At 47.2% G+C, this 23,562-nt stretch overlaps 1 protein-coding gene across 2 annotated transcripts in view; it reads left to right on the top strand.

Annotated features, from left to right (window-relative positions):
• The first annotated feature begins 8,471 nt into the window (after nt 1-8,471).
• Nucleotides 8,472-23,562, top strand: part of LOC111162208 (protein kinase C beta) — a 356,652-nt gene continuing 341,561 nt past the window's right edge. For both annotated transcript variants that reach the window (XM_022526438.1, XM_022526437.1), the window contains exons 1-2: nt 8,472-8,690; nt 9,705-9,736. In XM_022526438.1, the coding sequence (XP_022382146.1) occupies nt 8,518-8,690; nt 9,705-9,736 (205 nt within the window). In that variant the 5' untranslated portion in view covers nt 8,472-8,517. The remainder of the gene's footprint in view (nt 8,691-9,704; nt 9,737-23,562) is intronic.

The raw sequence follows: 23,562 nt of genomic DNA, 5'->3' as shown, positions 1-23,562 counted from the left end.
GGGGGGTGTTCCGTTTGAAGTAGAAGAGGAGGAGCACTTGGGTGAAGTCCATTGATCATTAGACTCTTGATTTCAGCTCAGGTCATGATCTCTGGGTCATGGGATCGAGCCCTGTGTTCAGCTTATGCTCAGTGTGGGGTCTGCTTAAGACTCTCTCTCTCCCTGGCTCTCTGCCCCACCCCCCTGCACTCGGGCGCACTCTCTCTCAAATAAATCTTACAGAAAAAAAGTTGAAGGGACGAGGGGATATAGTCTGTGCCATCCTTGGGGAGGAGGTACATAGCATGATTCGAAGGCAGGGAACACATCAAGCCTCCTTTGTGTTGTCATGGAAATTGGGGATGCAAGGATGGGTTGTGGGTGGAAAGACGGGAAGTCTATCAACCATGGGAAACCAGGGATTTCTGTGTGCCTAAGAATAGATTTCCTTGCTTTTGTACTGCTAGAGGGCAACATTCTAGATTGACTGCCACAGGATTTCTCTCCTTTTGTTACCACTCTATTTTCTATAAAACCACTCTCTGTGAGGTAGTTTAAGACTGTCTCTGATGGGGCACCTGGGTGGCTCAGTCAGTTGAGCATCTGCCTTCCACTCAGGTCATGGTCTTGGGGATCTGGGGAGGAGTCTTGCATTCAGCTCCGTGCTCAATGGGGAGTCTAGTTCTCCTTTTCTCTCCACCCACCCCTGTTTGTCCTGTGTGTGTCTCTCAAATAAATAAATAAATAAAATCTTCAAAAAAAAAAAGTATTTTTCTGGTGATGGGCACTGGGGTTGAGGATCCCTATTATGAAATTGACTAAATTCTGGATGAGAAGTAGGACCCCTCAGAGAAGCAAGGCAGTCTTTTCTCTATGGCATTCTTTAGAGGACCCTAGAACCTTCCTTTGTGAGTTAGTTGTAATGAAGACAAGCCTTTGGGTGGAATTAGACTTTTTTTTTTTTTAAGATTTTATTTATTTATTTGACAGAGAGACACACATCGAGAGAGGGAGCACAAGCAGGGGAGTGGAAAAGGGAGACGCAGGCTTCCTGCTGAGCAGAGAGACCGATGTGGGGCTCAATCCCAGGACCCTGGGACCATGACCTGAGCTGAAGGCAGACGCTTAACAACTGAGCCACCCAGGCGCCCCTGGAATTAGACTCTTACCCCAGGAAACTTTTGCAGTTTGGCAGAGAGAAGAACTTTTTCTTTTAAAGGAAGTCAACTTTAGTAGGAATAGGGAGGCAAAATCTAGAGATTCAGAATTCAGAGCATGGGGTTGGAGTCAGATAGAACTGCATTTGAATCTCTACTCTGCCACTTACTTGCCCTGTAAGCTACGGGTAGGTCATCTGCCTGTAGTGGTCTCAGTTTCCTGATCTGTAAAATGGGCGCTAATAGTACCTTACTATCTCATAGGGTTATGGTGAGCACCAAAGTGTGAGAGACATATCCGCAGTCAGTATCTGTGACTCTAAGTGAGATGATCATTATTACTTGATTCATGGTAGGAAACTGTCAAAGTGGGACAGAGTTCATTTTGGAAGTCGTTGAATGACTAGGCTGCTTTCGTGTATTTAGGTAGGTTTTCCTCTCAGGTGTGTTTCTTCATAGACTTTGGGTAACACCAGTGTGTGCACTGCTCAGCCTCTGGGCCCAGCCAGCCAGGCTCATTCAGATTGTCTTTTCTCACCCTTTCCTTGTGAGAAAGATCTCAACTTCTCAGGGACACCCCAGAAAAACCCCAGCATACTAGTTTCCTGACTATGAAGACCTAGCAGGGATGATTATAATGAGTAAACCAGCTCTTTCCTTTCCTGTGTAGATCAGAAAAGATGTTTTTTTTTAACTTTTTAATAGAAATTATTCTTTAATAACCCCAAAATTTTGGGGGCACCTGGGTGGCTCAGTTGGTTAAGTGTCTGACTCTTCATTTCAACTCAGGTTATGATCTCAGTGTTAGAAGCTCAAGCCGGGCATTGGGCTCTGTGCTGGGTGTGGAGACTGCTTTAGGTTTTCTCCTTCTCCCTCTGTTCCTCCCCACCCACCCTCTCTCTTTCTCCCCTCTCTAAAAATAAAATAAAATAAAATAAAATAAAATAAAATAAAATAAAATAAAATAAAACCGATGTGGGACTCGATCCCAGGACGCTGGGATCATGACCTGAGCCGAAGGCAGCTGCTTAACCAACTGAGCCACCCAGGCGTCCCTGGACTCTAAAGTTTCTGATGAGAAATCTGATTGTAATCTTATTGAGGATTCCTTGTGTGTGTGATGAGTCACTTCTCTCTTGTTATTTTCAAGAATCTTTGTCTTTTGACAATTTGGTTACATTCTGTCTAAGTGTGAGTTTCTGAATTTATTTCACTTAAAGTTATTTGAACTCCTTGGATGTCTATAGTCATGACTTTCATGAAACTTGGGACATTTTTGGCCATTATTTCTTCAAATCGTCTTTCTGTCTTCCTGTCTTGTTTATCCTTTGGGGACTCCCACAATGAGTATGTTCATTTACTTATGGCATTCCACAGGTCCCTTAGGCTCTGTTCATTTTTTTTCAATTTTTTTCATTCTGTTTCTTGGTAATTTCAATTGTCCTCTCTTCAAGTTCACTGATTCTTTCATCTCTCTGCTCAGATCTGCCTTCAAATCCCTTTACTGAATTTTAGTTTTTTAATTTTTAATTTAATTAATTAATTTATTTAAAGATTTTATTTATCTATTTGACAGACAGAGATCACAAGTAGGCAGAGAGGCAGGCAAAGAGAGGGGGAGGCAGGCTCCTCGCTGATCAGAGAGCCTGATGTGGGCTCGATCCCAGGACCCTGGGATCATGACCTGAGCCTAAGGCAGAGAGGCTTTAACCTACTGAGCCACCAAGACACCCCCCTTTACTGAATTTTTAAATTACAATTATTGTACTCTTCAATTCTAGAATTTCTTTTGGTTTCTTTTTAGGTTTCCATTTTGTCCATTCATCCTTTTTTTTTTTTCTTTCTCCATGTCTTCCTTTAGTTCTTTGAGCATTTTTATTTTATTTATTTATTTCAGAGATCACAAGTAGGCAGAGAGGCAGGCGGGGGCGGGTGGGGGGAAGCAGGCTCCCTGCTGAGCAGAGTCCAATGCGGGGCTCGATCCCAGGACCCTGAGATCATGACCTGAGCCGAAAGCAGAGGTTTAACCCACTGAGCCACCCAGGCACCCCTCCTTGAGCATTTTTGAGATGATTTTTTTGTTTTGTTTTGTTAAGGATTTTACTTATTTATTTGACAGAGAGATAGAGAGCACAAGTAGGCAGAGCGGCAGGCAGAGGGAGAGGGAGAAGCAGGCTCTCCACTGAGCAGGGAGCCCAATGTGGGACCCAATCCCAGGACCCTGGGATCATGACCTGAGCCAAAGGCAAACGCTGAACCCACTGAGCCACCCAGGCACCCCTGAGACAGTTGTTTTAAAATATTTGTTTAGTAGGTTCTCCATGTGGTTTTTCACTTCTGTTGATTTATTTTTTTCCTTTGGATGGGCCATACTTTCCTGTTTCTTAATATTAGTTTGTAATTATTATTAGTAGCAGTTCTTTTTTTTAAGATTTTATTTTTAAGTAATCTCTACACCCAATGTGGGGCTCAAACCTACAACTCTAAGATTAGTAGTCACATACTCCACTGACTGAGGCAGCCAAGCACCCCTATTATTAGTAGCAGTTCTATAGTGACCTTACGAATTGCTTCACTTTTTCAAATTTCTGTTTTTTCACATGTCAGGTGGAGATTGTGACATTTTGTCAATTTCATAAATATTTATTGAGCTCCTCCTGTGTGGCCTTTCAATTTTTGATACCCTTTCTAGTGAGATATGAGGTCTTTTTGAGAAGACACTGTCTTTATGGGGCCATGAATATAAGGCTCAGAGATTGCTTGACAACTAGCACAGGTCAGAAATGACTCTGTACCAGTTTTCAGGTCAGGCTTTGAAGAACTGTTATCTTCCACTTCATATCTCTTGGAACACTCACTTTTGGAATTCAACCACCATGCTATGAGGAAGCTCAAGCTGCCATGGAGAGGCCCACATAAAAAGGAACCAAGCCCCCAGTTTAAAGCCCTGGGTGAGTTCCCAATTGACAGCCACCAATTCCGTGGGGGCTCCGTGGGGCTCAGCACCAATTCATCAGCCATGTGAGCGAGCATCTTGAAAGCAGATCCTGTCACCGCTGATGCCACTAGAACGGAGATGAGCTTTTATTTGTATCACCCAGTTTTAACAATTAATTTATTTAATGTTATTTAAAGTCTGTTATTTAGAATGCAACTGTCTGAAGAAATATAAAGTGAGCCCCATATATAATTTTGTATTTTCTAGTAGCCACATTAAAAAGGTAAAAAGAAACAGGTGAAAATAGTTTTAGAAATCTGCTTCAGCCCAATATAAATGCCATAATTGCAACATGCAGTGAAGATAAGAGTTATTTATGAAATATTTTATTGTTTTTTTCATTCTAAGTACTTGATATTTTGGGATACATTTTATACTTACAATCACATCTCAATTCAGACTAGCTACATTCCAAATGCTTACTAGCCACATGTGGCTAGTGACTACTATATTGAAGAATACAATCTTGGAATGAAAGATTTGGAAGGCAAACTACTACATCTCTGCCCCTAGTTTATAGAAAGGGAAAGCAAAGCACAGAAGGAGGAAGTGACTTGTCTAGGGTAGTGCACTCTCATGGATTAAATGTTGCCTCCCTCCCCCCAAAAAAGATATGTCCATGTCCTAATTCCCGGAATTTGTGAATGTTATCTTATTTGGAAAAAAGTTTCTTTGCAGATGTAATTAAGTTAAAGATTTTGAGATGAGGAGATCATCCCAGATTATCTGGCTGAGGCCTAAATCCAATGACCTGTACCCTTGTAAGAGATTCACAGAGATGATTAGACAGAAGTTGAGATGAGAGGCACAGAGAGAGAAGTTCATACAAAGATGGGGGCGAAGATAGGGGTGACGTGACCACAAGCCGGGGAATGCTGTCAGCCACCGGGACTCGGAAGAGGCAAGGAAGGATTCTTCTCTGAAGCCTCCAGAGGGAGTGGGGCCCTGAAGACATCTTGATTTTAGACTTCTGACCTCCAGAATCGTGAAAGAATAAGTTTCTTTTGTTTTTAGCCCACCCGGTTTTTGATAATTGATCACGGAATCCATAGAAAGCTAATATACAACAAGGTTGAGGCTTGGACTTAAGAGATCTGAGACCCCATTCCTGGCCAGAGCAACCTGTGTCTTCATTGCCTCTGAAATCTTTCAAGTGGCCAGCGTTCATTCCTTTATTAGAAGAGTGGACTGTGCAGGGCTCTGGTGACCTAGAGGGTCCATGACGGATCTCTAGGGAGCTAGAGTCCTTTAGCTCCATGTGGCACCAGGCTGTCTTGTCACCATCTCTTGCCTCATCTACTCAATGATATCAACTGCTTTTCCAGCTTCTACTCTATCCCCTCTTCAATCTCTTTTCCACGTGGTATCTGGAGTAATCTTAAAAACAAAAAAACAAACAGAAAAAAAGCAAACAAGTCAACAGGCCACTTCTCCACTGTCCACTGTCCACTAGCTTCCCGTTCACTGGAATGAAATCCAAACTCCTTACGAGTTTACAATGCCCTGCTACCTTATGGACTTTGTCTGGTAGCCTCTATCTCCCCTCTCTCCACTCCAGCCACAGAGGCCTCCTTGCTACTTCTCCAACATACTGAGCAGTTCTTTCCCAGGTCCTTTGCATTTGCCTGTCTTCTCTGTCTGGAACACTCTACCCTCAGACAGCCCCAGGGCTCACCCTCTCACTTCATTCTTAGACATCCCTTTATCAGAAAGGATTTCTCCGGCCGCTGTCACTTTTCATTCCTTTCTTATGCTTTATTGTTCTTTATGGCATCGATCTCTACACCACCTAGTAAAGATCTGTTAGTTTATTAGGTTATTGTCTGTCTTCCCCATTAGACTGTAAGTTCCATGAAGGCCGGGCCTTCTGTCTGTTTTATCCAACAATGTGTGGAATAGCACGTAGCAGGTGCTCAATAAATTCATTGCTCAGTGAATGAACAAATGCATGAGTGAATGGAGGAAGGTAGGGTCCATGTAACCGTACCTTGTTTCCTAGAGAAGTCAGAATCTGTATATTTAGGTGAAATTCTACCAAATACGAACAAAAAAAAATTGCTTGGCTGGCTAAAAAAAACCCAAAAAACCCAAAAAACACCACACACACACACACACACACACACACAAAACCCCAACCAACAACATCCAAGGGCTACCAGTTTGAGACCCCTGCTCTAGGGAACTGGGAGCAATGGGAACTGTGTTCCCTTATCCTCAGATGGGGCAGCCCCTCCAGGAATCCAGTGTTTCTTTGGGATCCACCAGCCCTTGCATCTCCAGGCTCGGCCCCATGAGGTCCTGTTTGTTGTTACAGAGCAAAGTCACCCAGAACCCTTCGTTCAAAAGGCAGGATGTGGGCTGCAAGCCACCAGCTCGTCTGTTCAAAGGAAATCTGCTTCAGCAGCAATGTCTCCCGGGATGTTTTCCCAAGTGTCCCTGGTTGACGAAGAGGCCTCTTAAAGGACTAATAATAGGCATGTCCAGTTTCCAAAACATGTCAACCTTAGAAGTGAATGCAATTTTTTCTTCCTTACCTTTGAATTACTATGGAGCAGAGGGGCATTCTATTATCACAGCCATTGCTCTCCACATGCAGCCTAATAATGACTTACCACTTGGTAGCTTCCAGGCGAAATCGTCATGGTGGGACCTGAGCTTCATTAGGCAGAATTTCAGTGTAGCTGGTTCACCTCCACCCTGCTCCCCTTCATGCCTTTATCACCAATATACTTTGCAGTTAGGCTGACCTAACCTCCATTCAACAACAGTGACTTCGGGTGTATATCTTCTTCGCTCTGAGCCTCACCGTCCTTATCAATCAGGAAAATTCGGGACTTACACAGAGGTGTTGTTGCAAGGACTGAGTAGGACAGTGCAAGTACCCAGGACACCTATCTAGCCGTTGATGATTCCTATTACCGCATACCTACAGGACACAGTGAGCGGGAAGAGGCAATGTCCCTGAAGCTTTCATTCACTCACTTATTCACATAATCACTTACTCATTCAACCAATGTTTCCTGAACTTTGAGGAGGGGTCGGGCATGGAGCTTGGCTCTGATGGCACAATGGTGAGCGGTGCCGGCTTTCAGAACCTAGGTCTAGTGAAGGAGTGCATAGCCTAATGCAGTGCCGTGTTCCCAGAGGAACGCAGTTCCCATGGGTGGGGGGGTGTTGAGACACAGTGCATAGACAGAGCACTAAATCACACTGCAGTATCTACTCATCTAGACAATTACCATTTTTTGGTTACCTTTCCATCCGTCAGATTCCACCCCAGGAGAGCGTCCCCCTCGGATGTTGGTGTGTCTCTAGCATCTCTCGTATATTTGTTAATCTGTCTTTAACAAATAAAAGAAGGCTTCAGATGCAAGTGTTTTGGGCAGGTGGCAGCATCTGGAGAGATTTTACTACTACTGTAGATATCTTTTCCTATTCAAACTCAGAAACCAGACAGACTTTTTTTTTCTTTCTTTCAGATAGTGCACAAATATGACCAGGATTTGTGAAGATGGGTCCTCATCCGCCCCATCTTACAGTTGAGGAAAGTGAGTCTCTTTGGGGAGGGGATGGACAGAAGGTAGAGAGTTCAATTCTAAATGGTTGGGCAAGCATAGCCAAGAATTGCCTCTCTCTCTCTATCGATATATAAAATAAGATTGCTCCTCCCCTACCTCTGCAGTACGTGTGTGCGTATGTGTGTGTAAGTGTGTGGAGCCACAGGCCTTTTCGAATGAGTGACAGCGGGAGCCCATCCCTCCCAGAGACGCGTGCAGAATGACCAATGGAATGGATGCGGGGTGGTTGGGTACCACTCTCTGCAGAGGCCGGATGGAATCCATCGCGCCCACCCTTGCCACCCCCCCACCCCCCCAGTCCCCGTCGGTCCTTCCGCTCCGGGCTCCCCTGGGGGTCACATCCCAGGTGCTCACCCCCTTAATGTAACCCCGGGCCCCAGGAGCGGGTAGGGGGCGAGGCTCAGGTCTGACGATCGCAGGCTGCAGTCCCCGCGCCGCAGCGCTGCGGCTCTGAACACTTCGCTAGGAGGCCGGCAGCCTCGGGGTGCCAATATGTAAAGCAGCTGGCGGCGCTGGGCGGGGCCTGGGCGCGATGCAAATGAAGGAGGCGGGCCCTGTCCGGGGCTCCGCCTCCCTCCCCCGCAGCTGGGGCCAGCGGTGCCAAGCGCAGCTGGACGAGCGGCGGCAGCTGGGCGAGTGACAGCCCCAGCTCCGCGCGCCGCGGCGGCCAGAGCCGGCGCAGCGGAAGCGCCTGCGGCCCCGGGCGGCAGCGGCGGCCGCCTCCTCGCGCGCTTCCCGGGCCCGCACCCCGCGGTCCTGCGGCCCCGGGGCCGACACCTTTCGGCTCCCGCTCCCCGCGCGCAAGATGGCTGACCCGGCTGCGGGGCCGCCGCCGAGCGAGGGCGAGGAGAGCACCGTGCGCTTCGCCCGCAAAGGCGCCCTCCGGCAGAAGAACGTGCACGAGGTGAAGAACCACAAATTCACCGCCCGCTTCTTCAAGCAGCCCACCTTCTGCAGCCACTGCACCGACTTCATCTGGTGAGAGCGCGCCGGCGCAGGGCACCTTTCCGGGGCCCCGAGGGCAGCGCCGCGCGCGGGGCCCCCTCTCTGCGCCCCCGAGGCGGGGGACGAGCACCGTCCGACCCCGCGTCCCCCTACTCCCGGCTCCGGACGCCCGGCTGCACAGTCCTGAGGCTTCCTCCTCCCCGGCCCCAGACGGCCGGCCGCGGGGCGCCTCCTTCCCGCTCTCCTCCCGGCCGCCTCCGGAGCGCCCCGGGGCCGCGGCGCGGGCTGGTTCTCCACCTGCCGGGAGCGTGGGGTGGCTGTGTCCCTTCCCGGGAGGGCAGCACCGCGAGTGCCCGCTCGCCCGGGGTTCCCCGTCTCCCCGCCTCCTTCCGGGCTCATGGTGCCCGCATCCCCTCCCCTCCTTTCCGGGGGCAGCGCCCTGGGTGTCCTCTCTATCTCCCTGCGGGCGTGGGGCATCCTTTCCTCCCCTTCCGTGTCTCCCGCCGTGGCGCCCTGGGTTATCTCTTACTGCGCTTCCCTGCGGGCCAGGGTTCCCCCTGCTCAGTTTCCCCCTCACATCACTGCGGGGACTTTTCTCCCCCAGCTCTCACCCCGTCCCTCTAGGCTTGGGGAGCCTTCTCTCTCTTTCCAGCTCCCCGGGAAACACCACCGCCGCAGGGTCTCTCTCATCCTCCCCCTGGATGCGTCTTTAACTCTTTTCTTTCCCCGAAGGTACTCGGGCATCTCTGTGGGCAGATCTCCCGCCTGCTACCTCCCCCCCCACCAACTCCCCGCGACGGAAACGCTCCCCCCATCCCGCCACCTGGTGGTCGTAGCCTCCTTTTTCCTGCCTTTTGAGGGGAGGTGGAGGTTACAGCCGACCTCCCAGCGGCCCCTTCCCCCAAAGGCGGAAGACTCTTGGGCACCCGCCTGTGGCTAGGAGGTTGCACCTGGGGTAGAGGGGCCGGGGAAGGGGGGTGATGTGGGGAAACCGGCTGGTGGCTGGGCCCCTCCAGCTCCCTGACATGCCTCTTTCTGTCTTTGCAGGGGCTTCGGGAAGCAAGGATTCCAGTGCCAAGGTAGGCTGTGGGGCTCTGGGAATGCCCTTTCTGGGAAGAGATGGTGAAAAAGACTTTCTAGAAGTGACTGAATTAGGCAGAGAGCGAAGGAATCACATTTGTCAGAGTGACCTGCCAAGCTGGGAGAGCACCACCACACAAAGGCCCTTTGAAGGGGTGTGTGTATATGGGGGTAGTGATGCTCCACCCGGGAAAGGTGGGTGGAGCCAGAAGCTCTACCTGCCAAGGAAGGGCAAGCACCCTTCCTTCCTTCCCAGCAGCAGGAGAGTCAGATCCCGTCTCCTGAGCCTATCCTGCTTGGCCAGTCTTGCTTCTGGAGGACGTGTGCCCAGGGGCCACTTTTGGGAGGACCCCTCCTCAATTCCTTCTTACTTACCTTTCCTCATCTCACAGAGTAAGGGTCTGCTTCCTCCCCTGCTTCACAGAAGTCTCCACAGGTGGCCGCTGTGTCTGCATATGGTGCATCCCCTTGAAAGGGGACTGTGGTTGTCCCCTGGGCCGCCTCCCTCTCTGTGAGAGGTCTTTCCAGATGGGGTGCCTCTCAGACACTAGTTTAAATTTGCCCTTTCTAGCTTCTGGCTGCATACAGGAAGGACTCCAAGTGATTGGCTACCTGGGTCCTCACACCTGCTTTGAGATCCTTGACCCCAGCCAGAGAGGTCCAACCTAGTGGTGACTTAATCATGTGTAAGGTGGCCTTTGGCCGGCTCTGGTCGCCACTCTCCAGGGTCAGATTACCTGTGGCCTTGTTCAGCCCTTAGGCTGTCAAACATTTTTTGAATTTGATGTCAGCATTTAGAACCGGGAGATTTTACACAGATACCTGAATTTCCAGCTTCAAGTTTGCAAAGATTTGGTCCCACTTTCTTGTTGCAGCAATCTTTTGGAGCTATTTTCATAGCGGGGGCACGCACTCACCCTTTCATCCCAGTCCTCAACCGGGCCTGCTTCCCTCCGGTCTGGCTCCTGTAGGCATTTGAGTTTGCAACTTCAGTCCTGGAGAGTTTGTTTGTTTGTTTTTTTCTCCCCAATTTTTGGCAAGGTGTGGTTGAGTTTGGTGGAAAATGTCTCATTTCTGGGGTGTGTCATAGGGGCACGTTTGCTGTCCTGGGGAGCTGGGTCTGATCAGGAGAAGAAAGCATTAAGCGTTCCAGAGTCAGAGACGTGACTTAGCTGGGTCTGTTTTGGTGTAGCATTCCGCCCTCCTGGGAGAAGTCAAATGATCCCTGGTGGGTGTGGGTGGCATTGTCGACCACACAGGATGCTTGCTGTGTGGCACTGCTGTCTTCTGAGACTCGTGGTGGGTTCCCTCCCTCACCTGCGATCCAGGGAGGACTTGGCCCGTCCAGTGAACCTTGAAGACCAGCCTCTCTTACCCAGATGGGGAGCCCCAGTCTCGTGCTCTGCGCCCGAGGACTTGAACCTGAAGGATCATTAGCATACACTGTTACATTAGTTTCAGGTCTGCCCAAATCCCTTGAAAGTGTCAACAGCTTAGAACCCCGTTGCAAACAGTTGGATTAGACCAGTGGTGTCTTCGTGCTGGAATGTATAGATGATCTCTGAGGTTACCTTTCACTTTCATGAATCAGTTTCTGTCTCTGTCACTTGCTGGGGTCAGGGGTGAATTTGAACATTTTTGCTGCTGCTTTCTTTCCCCCCTGCTCAGCACTTACTCTTGCCTGGGGAAGTCAGGCACTCTGGAATGTGTAGGTGATGGCAGGAGATTCTGTTTTTTCAACTCCTGGAAAGTGGTAGGAATTTTCTGGTGTAGTGAAAGTGCAGCAGAATTTAAGTTTTTAATCAAATTTAAGCAACTTTAGAGGTAGTACTTTTTTTTTTTTTTTAATTCCCTTTCTTTGTCTCCTCTCCCTGAGAGGCAGTGTGGGGTAGCAGACATCTGTACAAGCCAGGGGTAGGTCTCTGTGGGTTTGATTCCTGGCTTCGTGACTTCCCAGCCATCCTGTTTAGCTCAGATTCCTTGTCCATAAAATGGGCCCAATAACAATACCTACTCAAAAAAGCTGCTGAGTAGGGGCACCTGGATGGCTCAGTCAGTTAAAGGTTTGACTCTTGGTTTCAACTCAGGTCATGATGTCAGGGTGGTTAGATCAAGTCCCGATGTTGGACTCCATGCTGGGTATGGAGCCCGCTTAAGATTCTCTCTCTTCTCCCTCTAACTCTCTCTTGCCACGTGTACGTGTACTCTCACTGTGCCCAAACTAAATAAATAAATCTTAAAAAAAAAGTGCACCTGATTAAAATGGGATCCACATTTCACAGAGAATAGGTAAGGTTATGTTCTCCCACCTACATCAGTGGTCCAGAGCCCAGGGTCTTTGTTCCTTTCAGTTTTCTGCTCCACCATGCAGGAATGACCCTTATCTCTTGGTCCGAGAAGGATGCTAGACTATCTGGGCATCACATCACATTTCTGGCAGCGGGAAGGAGGAAAGGGTAAAAGAAAGGCAAAGGCCACATGCTCCCTGTCACTTCTGGAAGTTGCTGCAAGATATTTCTGCCTAGACACCAGGAGCTACAACTTAATCATACACCTGCACCTTGCTACACAGGGGTGTGTGGACCCTGTAATGTTAATTTCAGGTAACCATGTTCCTGGCTACAAGTTAGGGTGGGGGGGGGTGTTCCGTTTGAAGTAGAAGAGGAGGAGCACTTGGGTGAAGTCCATTGATCATTAGACTCTTGATTTCAGCTCAGGTCATGATCTCTGGGTCATGGGATCGAGCCCTGTGTTCAGCTTATGCTCAGTGTGGGGTCTGCTTAAGACTCTCTCTCTCCCTGGCTCTCTGCCCCACCCCCCTGCACTCGGGCGCACTCTCTCTCAAATAAATCTTACAGAAAAAAAGTTGAAGGGACGAGGGGATATAGTCTGTGCCATCCTTGGGGAGGAGGTACATAGCATGATTCGAAGGCAGGGAACACATCAAGCCTCCTTTGTGTTGTCATGGAAATTGGGGATGCAAGGATGGGTTGTGGGTGGAAAGACGGGAAGTCTATCAACCATGGGAAACCAGGGATTTCTGTGTGCCTAAGAATAGATTTCCTTGCTTTTGTACTGCTAGAGGGCAACATTCTAGATTGACTGCCACAGGATTTCTCTCCTTTTGTTACCACTCTATTTTCTATAAAACCACTCTCTGTGAGGTAGTTTAAGACTGTCTCTGATGGGGCACCTGGGTGGCTCAGTCAGTTGAGCATCTGCCTTCCACTCAGGTCATGGTCTTGGGGATCTGGGGAGGAGTCTTGCATTCAGCTCCGTGCTCAATGGGGAGTCTAGTTCTCCTTTTCTCTCCACCCACCCCTGTTTGTCCTGTGTGTGTCTCTCAAATAAATAAATAAATAAAATCTTCAAAAAAAAAAAGTATTTTTCTGGTGATGGGCACTGGGGTTGAGGATCCCTATTATGAAATTGACTAAATTCTGGATGAGAAGTAGGACCCCTCAGAGAAGCAAGGCAGTCTTTTCTCTATGGCATTCTTTAGAGGACCCTAGAACCTTCCTTTGTGAGTTAGTTGTAATGAAGACAAGCCTTTGGGTGGAATTAGACTTTTTTTTTTTTTAAGATTTTATTTATTTATTTGACAGAGAGACACACATCGAGAGAGGGAGCACAAGCAGGGGAGTGGAAAAGGGAGACGCAGGCTTCCTGCTGAGCAGAGAGACCGATGTGGGGCTCAATCCCAGGACCCTGGGACCATGACCTGAGCTGAAGGCAGACGCTTAACAACTGAGCCACCCAGGCGCCCCTGGAATTAGACTCTTACCCCAGGAAACTTTTGCAGTTTGGCAGAGAGAAGAACTTTTTCTTTTAAAGGAAGTCAACTTTAGTAGGAATAGGGAGGCAAAATCTAGAGATTCAGAATTCAGAGCATGGGGTTGGAGTCAGATAGAACTGCATTTGAATCTCTACTCTGCCACTTACTTGCCCTGTAAGCTACGGGTAGGTCATCTGCCTGTAGTGGTCTCAGTTTCCTGATCTGTAAAATGGGCGCTAATAGTACCTTACTATCTCATAGGGTTATGGTGAGCACCAAAGTGTGAGAGACATATCCGCAGTCAGTATCTGTGACTCTAAGTGAGATGATCATTATTACTTGATTCATGGTAGGAAACTGTCAAAGTGGGACAGAGTTCATTTTGGAAGTCGTTGAATGACTAGGCTGCTTTCGTGTATTTAGGTAGGTTTTCCTCTCAGGTGTGTTTCTTCATAGACTTTGGGTAACACCAGTGTGTGCACTGCTCAGCCTCTGGGCCCAGCCAGCCAGGCTCATTCAGATTGTCTTTTCTCACCCTTTCCTTGTGAGAAAGATCTCAACTTCTCAGGGACACCCCAGAAAAACCCCAGCATACTAGTTTCCTGACTATGAAGACCTAGCAGGGATGATTATAATGAGTAAACCAGCTCTTTCCTTTCCTGTGTAGATCAGAAAAGATGTTTTTTTTTAACTTTTTAATAGAAATTATTCTTTAATAACCCCAAAATTTTGGGGGCACCTGGGTGGCTCAGTTGGTTAAGTGTCTGACTCTTCATTTCAACTCAGGTTATGATCTCAGTGTTAGAAGCTCAAGCCGGGCATTGGGCTCTGTGCTGGGTGTGGAGACTGCTTTAGGTTTTCTCCTTCTCCCTCTGTTCCTCCCCACCCACCCTCTCTCTTTCTCCCCTCTCTAAAAATAAAATAAAATAAAATAAAATAAAATAAAATAAAATAAAATAAAATAAAAAAACAAAAACCACAATCAAAGCTGAATCCAAAGTTAATTTTATTTTTGGCACAGTTTTTCCTGGCAACTTAAAATATATTTTCAGGTTGAACTTTCTCAGTAAAATCATAAAGAGCCCCCCCCCCTTTTTTTTGTGCAATCACTAAGTCAGGTTGCAAACTCCTGGAGTTTGCTTCTCTGATTTCATTTTCCTCCCTTCCCAGAAGCAGATCCCAGAGGACTGTGAGTCAAACTCCACTCACCTCTTAGCTTTTTCTGAATGTGTCCTGAGGGTTCTATGTGGATAAAAGGCAGAGGCTTTTTGACTTTGCATTTGATGTTTTGACTTTTATTTTTTCCACCTGAAGTGGGATTTCAGGCCCAAAGTCCCAAATGAAATAAAAATCTTTAGGTGAGTTAATTGCTAGATCTTAAAAAGGAGGGCTGATGTCTTGGAGAGGCAGCAGTAAATTCCTCTTGAGCTATAAGAGGTCTCAGGGCAGGCTGGAAGCTTTGTCACTGGGCAACAGAATGCCTTTCTAAGTAAATTCGGAAAATACGACCTTTGGAAATGTAGTGGATAGGAGACACACACGTTCTTATAAACTAATTTTAAGAACATGGTATTTCTGAACACTAGCGATACTGCCAATGTATTGTCCAGAACCATATACAACACATTTATGGTGTACTTGGGTCAGGAAAGGAGAAAGTAATTGGTCAGAGGATGAACCAAAGGTTTAAAATAATTTATACATATTCTTATTACTGGTGCCCCTCACTATTCTTTCTTTCTTTTTCTGCCTACCTTTCTGTTTCTGTCTCTGCTCGTGCTCACACATGTGTATAAATACACTCGTATGTAACTACACTGGTAGATCTCAGTTTTGAGAATATTCATCTCCTTTTGATGCTTTTCAGCTATAGGTGATTAAATTACCGGGTACAGTTTAAAACCCAGTTAGTTCTGGCTCCGGTCTTTTGACTTTGCAGTCCAGTGGAGTCTTGGGTGGGTAGAGGGATCCACTGAAAAGTTCATCCTGTCTGGCTGATACATTCAAGAACTTGGTCTCTTATCACTTTTGGCATCTGATTTAGTATCATAGATTTTACTTGACTCATCCTATCTCTCTGTTGAAATTGCGTGATGTTATGTAGGTAGATCATTGGCCTTGTTACAGAGTATCCGAAATCCATGGTCCTCACATGTGGCATTTGGAGATGTGACGGGTGCTTGAAAATCTGGTAGGAAATTTACATATTTGCTACTCCATCCATCATTCCATATATCCATCCATCCTTCCAAAAAATATTCGTTTGTTGAGTTCTGTGTGTCAGGAACTATTTTAAATGGCGGGGATACACTGGGTGGATGAGTTGGAGAAGATCTTATGTCCTGGGGCTTCCCAGGTAATAGGGAGAGAAGATATTCTATGAATTGTTGCCCCAGTATTTAAGCACACTCTCAAGACGTGCTTTGGAGGAAATGTGCGGGATGCCATGAGGATTTATAAGGGGATGTTAGCTTATGTAAGCATTGGGGTGGAGTTGGCAATTCTTTGATCTTGAGAATCAAACACCGAAAACAAAAGGCAAATAACTTCCCATCCTCTGAAGTAATTGGAGAAAGTCTGAGTTGCCAGGGAACCAGAGCTAAAAAATTGAGAAGCTGCTCATATCCTGGATAAAGATTCACAGAAATCTTATCTCTGTGATGTTCCGTAGAGAGGATGAATCTTTCCTTGTGCCGAGGTCCCAAGTGAGATGACTATTTGGTAGGACTAGATCGTTACTTTAAGGTGGCTTCTTTCTTAGTTCGACGGAGAATTTCATCTCCTCTCAGCTAGTAACTCAGTGAATGAGATGGCTTTCTTTTTTGTGTGGGGGCTGTATTTTGAGGTCACCCTTACAGCAGACAAGTCAGTCCATTTCAAAGGTGGAGGAGCCAGTCTGTGCCGATGGGTTGAGAGTAAATGAAAAGACAGAACACAGCCTGTCATCTGAGCCAAAAGTCAGTGTTTAGGGGCTCAGGACATTGCCTCGCACATACCTTCCTTACCCTCAGTCTGGGGCTGACATTCTACGGCTGTTCCTTCTTGGGCTTAGGCAGTGTTTTCTCTCGTTTGGAAGATAATTTGTAAGTAGTTTCACAGTAAAGCCCTGTTGAATCACATACAGAGAACGACCCTCTGTCATTCCTCTCCTGTCTTTCTGACTTTGTCAAGGAGAAAGTCTCCGTTTGGTGCTAACACGTCTTTAACGCCTCTCTAACACAAATTCAGGCACTGGATTTGTTCTTTACTTTTTATTATGAAAGAACTACAGGCAATTTTGAGAATCTAAGGACGTGTCAGTTTCTACCCATAAACCATCTCCTCCTCCCCTTTTTCCTACTCTCTCTCTGGGCCTCATTTTGTACTGGTTATTTCTTCTTGTGAATAGAGAAGGAGAGTTCATTTGCTGGAAATGGTTGGTGTTGGAAGAAAGCTCGATGTAGCAGAGGATTGAAAGACACCATGATTGCAGTCTCTGGCAAGGTTGGGAAGAGACGAGAACTTTTGTTCAGGAGTGTCAACCTTTTAATATTACAACTGTTATTGTTGGCTGATACCTTTTCATTGTCCTTTGTCCTACTTGTCTCTGTCTCCTGGAGGTCTTCTTTTCCCTCAGGCCCCATGCAGAACGTTGCGCTACCGAGTCAAAAGGGGAACTCGCACCTGGACCAGGAGTCTTGGCATTTGCTAAGTAGATGGAAATTAACTTAAGCTCAACAGTAACCACATTCCTCTGGGGGACAGAGGGCAGAGGGGGAATTCTAGACTCTTTCTTCCTTCATCTTGCCACCGCCCAGTGACCAGACTTTGGGTTTCTGGATACATAGTATAAATTGAATTGAGAGTGCAGCCTCACAAATCAGACAGACTTGATTTCAAATCCTGCTCTGTCTCCATGACTCTATGACCTTGGGCTGGTGAAACATGATTCTACCATCTGTCATCCATGTATACACTGACCCACTGATCCATTCATCTATCCACTCAGCCATTTTTCTCTCCATTATTCATTCATCTATCCATTCATTCACCCAACCATCCACCCCTTCCCGCATCCATCTAGCTGTCTGTCCATCTGTCCATTCATTCAACAAATGTTCATTGAGTGCCTACCATGTATCAGGCACTGTTTTAGGCACTAGAACGAGAGCAGTGAACCAGACAGAGTCCCTGCCTTCGTGGAATTTCCATTCTGGTAGGAGGAGAAGAGCCATTAATAAATAGCTTAGAAGAAACACAACGTATAAGGTCAGGTTGCAATATGTGCTTTGAAGAGAACTAAGATACTAGCCATGCCCTTGAAGAGCTTCCTGGTCTTTTGTGGGGAGACCGGCACATGGCGAGTTAGTTCCGGCACGTCAGTGAGGTGTGGGATGGCATCCTTACTCCTGGGAGGGGTGGAGAAGCTTCCACAGAGGAGGTGACATTTGGGAACAATCTTCCAGCAGGAGTAGGAGTTCCCAGATTGACAGGAGGCTGGGGGCTGGGGAGGGTGTTTCAGGCAGAGGACAGCTCAAGTTGAGACATGGAGGAGAGAACAGGGCTCATGCAGGGAACAGGAGGGAGGGTGTGCAAGGGGGGCAGTGGTGGCGCTTGGAGCTTAACGTCATCTAGGAGGGCTTGGACCTTGTGAAGGCAGGACAATGACTAGGAAGCGCTTGTTGTCATTGTTTTAAGGCGGGATGTGTGATGGTGAGTGACGTGGCCAAATGTTTGAAAAAGAGGAGCGTGAAGTACATTTGAACCCGTGATTGCCGTGACTCAGATCCCGGAATCCCAGGCTTGTGGGGTTGGAGGGCAGGTACCAGAAACCGAAATGACCATTTAGAAGCAGTGGGGGGTGTCACCCGATCACGGAAGGGCCGCTGCTATTTTTCACATCGTAAAAGAGGCATTTGAATTTTCGTGTCAGTCATATCCTTGATTGTTCTATTTTGGGAGGTGGTTACTGGGCTATTTTTATGGTTCTAACAATAGGGATATCTCTCTTCACTGCATCCTGAGGCGGAGAGGGCCATGGAAATGATTTTTCCTCTGAAAGGAATCCTCCCACTCCCTCTCTCTCTGTCTCTGCTGCTGTCACTTATCCAGCACGTGTTAATTGAGCACATGCTGCACGGGGCGGCAAAGAATTTGTGCTTTGGAGACAGAAAGGCATTGGTTCATATCTTGGCTTCTCATTACGGAACCTTGAGCCTAGGACTTCAACTCTGCACTTTTGTTTCTTTAAAGATAAAAGGAAGTAATTGGATCTCGTTTGTAGGGCACGTGCCAAGTGTTTCCTTAGCGCCTTGCCTGACACGCGGTGAGCCCTTGATAAATAACAGCTTTTTCCATTGTTCCTCCAGCTGGGCCCTGTCTGGTGCTGACTCTGTGATCCTGTCAGGGAGGCAAGGGCAGTGCTCCTGAATCAAGGACTTGGTGTAAGAATGAATGTGTTCGCGTAGGGAAGGCAGCTGCCTTGGGGGCAACTTACAATGTGTCTGAGCCAGAAACTCTGAGCTGGGGTCAGAGCTGCGAGGGGAACACGGGCGAGCAACAGTGTTTCCTGTGCAACAGTTCCCTGGCTTTCCATGCTTTAATTCGTGGGAAACCTCCAGAGCTGAATCGAGATCTGTGATGGTCCCATCTGCTGTCTTCATTTGGAAAATGTGTTGATGGCATTTCAACTTTAAATAGATTTCTGACCATTTCACTTTTTCAATTTTGAGTTCCCTTCATCCTCCAGATGGAATGTTTACGTGCTCTTTTGGGTTGAGGAAAAAGCTGCCAAAGAGTGTGGGTGAAGGTGGAGGGTGAAGCCTGCAGGACTGTCTTTTGCCTTGTGATGGTGGGGCTGGTGATTTTTAATGAGCGAGCCCTATTCTGAAGATGTTCCGTCCTTCCCTAAAGGTGGGGGTTATTATTTAGAATTTTGGCAATGGTGCAAAGGAGAATTTTGATAGCTATCTGTTTTTTTTTTTTTTTTTAAATGTGTGTGGCAAAATTTTATGGTTGGGAGTATTGATAATTCTATCTGGGCCAAACAGTGCATTTAAGGCAGTAGGATTGGCATATAGAGTGGGGAGGGACTTCTTTGTACTTCAGTTAGATATTATCTTTGGATGGCTGGCTTTTCTGTTCTCAGGATTAAGTCCAGAATCTTTTTTTTTTTTTTTTTAAGATTTATTTACTTATTTGAGAGAGAGAGAGAGAATGCACAAGCAGGCAGAGGGAGAGGGAGAGAATCTTAAGCAGACTCCATGCTGAGAGTGGAGTCCCATTGTGGGACCCAGTCCCATGACCCTGAGATCATGACCTGAACCAAAATCAAGAGTTGGATGCTCAACCAACTGATCCACCCAGGTGCCCCAAGTCCAGAATCTTTTAACATGAGTTATAAGTCTTTGTCTGTCCTGGGTCCTCATGAACCTGGCTTATACCTCCCTTTTACTCACTTTTCACTTTCTTGCTGAAGACCCAACTGGTCTTCCTCAGTTGCGACCTACTCTCACCCACCCCAGGGCATTTGCCTGTGCTCTGTCTTCAAATTGTTCAAATGCTGTCTTCAAATGCTCTTCTCCCTTCTCTTCCCCAACTTGCCTCCTGCTTCTACAGAACTTAGCTCAGTGTCACTTCTTCAGAGAAGCCTTCCCTGATTTTCCAAGTCAGGTTCCCCATTGTACAAAACCCTTTGTCAGTTTTACATTTTTTAATTATCTGTTTGAGTGTTTAATCTTTGCCACCAGAGTGTCAGTTTCATCAGACTAGGGAGCCACATCTGTCTTGTTTCCGGTTTTTTTCTGAAGTACCCAGCTCCAAATCTGGCTTGTAGGATGTACTCAATAAATACCTATCAAATGAATGAATAGCATAGGGGAGAAATGACTCTAGAGAGCGAGTCATCTGATCTGGGTTTTGGTGGGAGTTTTCTATGGCTTGATCTATGATTTTCATAAAGAGTATATCACTTTCTAGTTTACAGGCTCTGATAATTTTGTTTGAACTACTCCCTCCCCAAATTGCCCTTGTTAGAGCCTGTTGAAGTGATTTTCAGAAGTAAGTGAATGTCATAGTCGTGGTTTGGGGCAGAGCCCCATGCTTTGTACACGTTTCTCTGTGAAAATAAACAGTCCCTCCACTTGAGTCCCTGCCTTTGTTCATTGGGACCCTCGTGGACTGGAGTGAAAAGAATGTCCTCTCACATAATATATTCAGGAAGCCACCTTAGTTGCCTATTTGCAGAATGGCGGATACACAATGGAATGTCACACAGCAATGAAAAGGAACATCGTACAGCTACATAATAACATAGATGACTCTCCCAAACACAATGGGAACTAAAAAAGCCAGACATGATACCTTCTATATTATTCCATCTACTGGATGTTGAGGAGCAGGTGAGACTAATTATAGAGGTTAAGATGGTGATTACCTTGGGGGGTACTGTTGGGGACTGAGGGAAGCTGCTAGAATGCTGGCAATTTTCTGTTTCTTGGTCTGGGTGCTGGTTGCTTGGATGTGTTCAGGTTGTGAAATTTTTTTGAGCTGTATACTTATACCCACTTTTCTGTTAGTATACTGCATTTTATTATTTTTTAAGGATTTTATTTATTTGAAAGAGAGAGCCAGGGCAAAAGAGATCATGAGCAGCGGAGAGGGGGAGGAGGAAGAAGCAGGCTCCCCACTGAGCAGGAAGCCCAATGCTGGGCTCAATCCCAGGACCATGGGATCATGGCCTGAGTCAAAGGCAGACGCCTAACCGCCTGACCCACCCAGGCGCCCCTACTATATACTTTAATAGAACATTTAAAAAGCAAGTGTAAGTCACTGAGGCTGAACCTCAAAAATGTCACTTGGGACTTCTTCAGTTTTACGGACAGAAGTGAAATCCTTATGGAAGACCGGCACCTTCTGGAGTCACCCATTGAGGGATGGTGCCGTTTGCCTTCTCAAGGGGACATCTGCTTCTTCTTTCAATGTTGCCTGTTGGTTGCAAACTGTAGAACAAGGAAGCCAGGGCTCTCTGACAAATTTCCCATCAAATAATTGAGTTCTGTTAATACCCGGGAAACTTGAGCTCATAAACTCTTCCTAGGGCTTGCATTTAAGAAAGTCTATACTAGTTAAGGTATTAGTAACAATCTGTCAAAGCTGCTATAACAGATGAGCCTTAAAGTCTCTGTGCTTGATGGAAAGGGATTTCTTTCTGTCTCACAGCCCAGACCAGGCAGGTGATTCTGGTCAGGATGTTCTGCGTGCGGTCATTCACGACTCCATACTTCTCGCCATTGGCCCCGTGGTTGGGAAGAGAACAAGAGAAAGCACACTCATTTCGTTACTACCCCAGCCTGGAAGGGACGTATGTCACTACTGCTCACCTTCTGTTGGCTAGGGCCATGTCGACTGCAAGGGTCACTGGGACATGTCAGCCAGCTCTGTCTGGTAGGAAAACACGTTGGTGAACACAGCCCGCCCCACTCTGGTCCCCGAAGCCATGATTTCCTCTCCCTTTGGGATGATGTATCCAACTTGATCTCTTGGTTGACTTCAGCAAAACACATGTGACTTTAGGAAAACAGATGTGAAACTCTAGACCTCTTTATCTTATGAAACATATGAGGGTATGTTCCACGCAGAGCATGGTCCATTTTGTTACAAAGAGGGAAATGAAGAAGTGCTCCTTTTGTTTTTAGGTATTAGAATGGTCTGGTTCTTGTCAGAAGTTTTGGTTTCCCAGCCGGTCAGAATTCTTGGCATTCCGGTTGCCAGCGGACATCACAAATACTTGTATTTGAGTCATAAGTTGGATCGCCCAGTTCTTTCTTTATTTGAGAGAGAGAACGAGAGATAGAGAACAAGCAGGGGGCAGAGGCAGAGGGAAAAGCAGATTCTCTACAGAGCAGGGAGCCCAATGTCAGGCTGCATCCCAGGATCCTGGGATCATGACCCGAGCCAAAGGCAGACGCTTAACTGACTGAGCCACCCAGGCGCCCCACCCAGTCCTTTCCTTTTGCTTATTAATTTGTCTGTGCTCTGGAAGAGTCCTTCGGCAGTTCTGCTGTTGGCTATTTGGACACCTAGTAAACCAATTACCTGTTGTGTGTGACAAACCACCTGAAACCTTAGTGCCATAAAAGAACTATTTTTTTTTTTGTTGTTTTTTTTTTAGCTCTTTCTGTGGATCAGTAATTTGGGCTGGGCTCAGCTGGGTGGTCCTTCTGGTCTGGGCAGGGTTAGCTGTTCTTGGCTGGGCTCACACATCTGGGGCCACAGCTGAGATGCCTGGGACACCGGGACATCTGGTGGCGGGGGTGGGTCTCTCATCTTCCAGCCTGTGCTCGTTCGCATGGAGGTGACCACATTCCCAGTCCCATGGAGGTGACCACATTCCCAGTCCCAAAGCAGAGACTGCAGGGCCTCTGGAAGCCTACCCTTGGAGCTCAGAGCTTGTCACAATGTCACTTGTGACATATTCTGCCAGTGAAAGCAAGCCACAAGCCCATCTCAGAAATAAAGGAAGAAACAGAGGCGGAAATAGACTTTCTCTTGACGGGAGAAGCTGCGAAGTGTGGCCGGCATTTTGGGGAACCTACCAGACCAATTTCAGGGCAGCCCTCCTGACTGCTTAGCCCTGTAAAACCTGCCCCTGTGCGGTGTATGTCGGCTTAAACTGCTCTTGCGCCTGCGGCAGGTCCCGAGTGAGTGCTTGCTGCTTATACCTAATGTGAGGACCTACATCATGGGGCTGAGGTGGGGCCACGTGAAATGCTCTTGTACACAGGGCACAGCGCAGGGCTCGGTGCACGTGAAACCCTGACTACTGCCGCCATCACTACCATCGCTGCCCCATCACTACTGAATACTGCCGCCATCACTACCATCGCTGCCCCATCACTATGGGATACTACCACCGTCACTACCACCACTACCCCATCACTATGGGATACTGCCACCATCACTACCATCACTGTCCCATCACTATGGGATACTACCACCGTCACTACCATCACTGTCCCATCACTATGGGATACTGCCACCATCACTACCATCACTGTCCCATCACTATGG

The sequence above is a fragment of the Enhydra lutris genome, unplaced genomic scaffold (assembly GCF_002288905.1).
Source record: "Enhydra lutris kenyoni isolate GAN:26980312 unplaced genomic scaffold, ASM228890v2 scaffoldscaffold90, whole genome shotgun sequence".
In the NCBI taxonomy this organism is placed as follows: Eukaryota; Metazoa; Chordata; class Mammalia; order Carnivora; family Mustelidae; genus Enhydra; species Enhydra lutris.
Note: the sequence above shows the minus strand (reverse complement) of the source record. Positions and strands in the feature narration are given on the sequence as shown.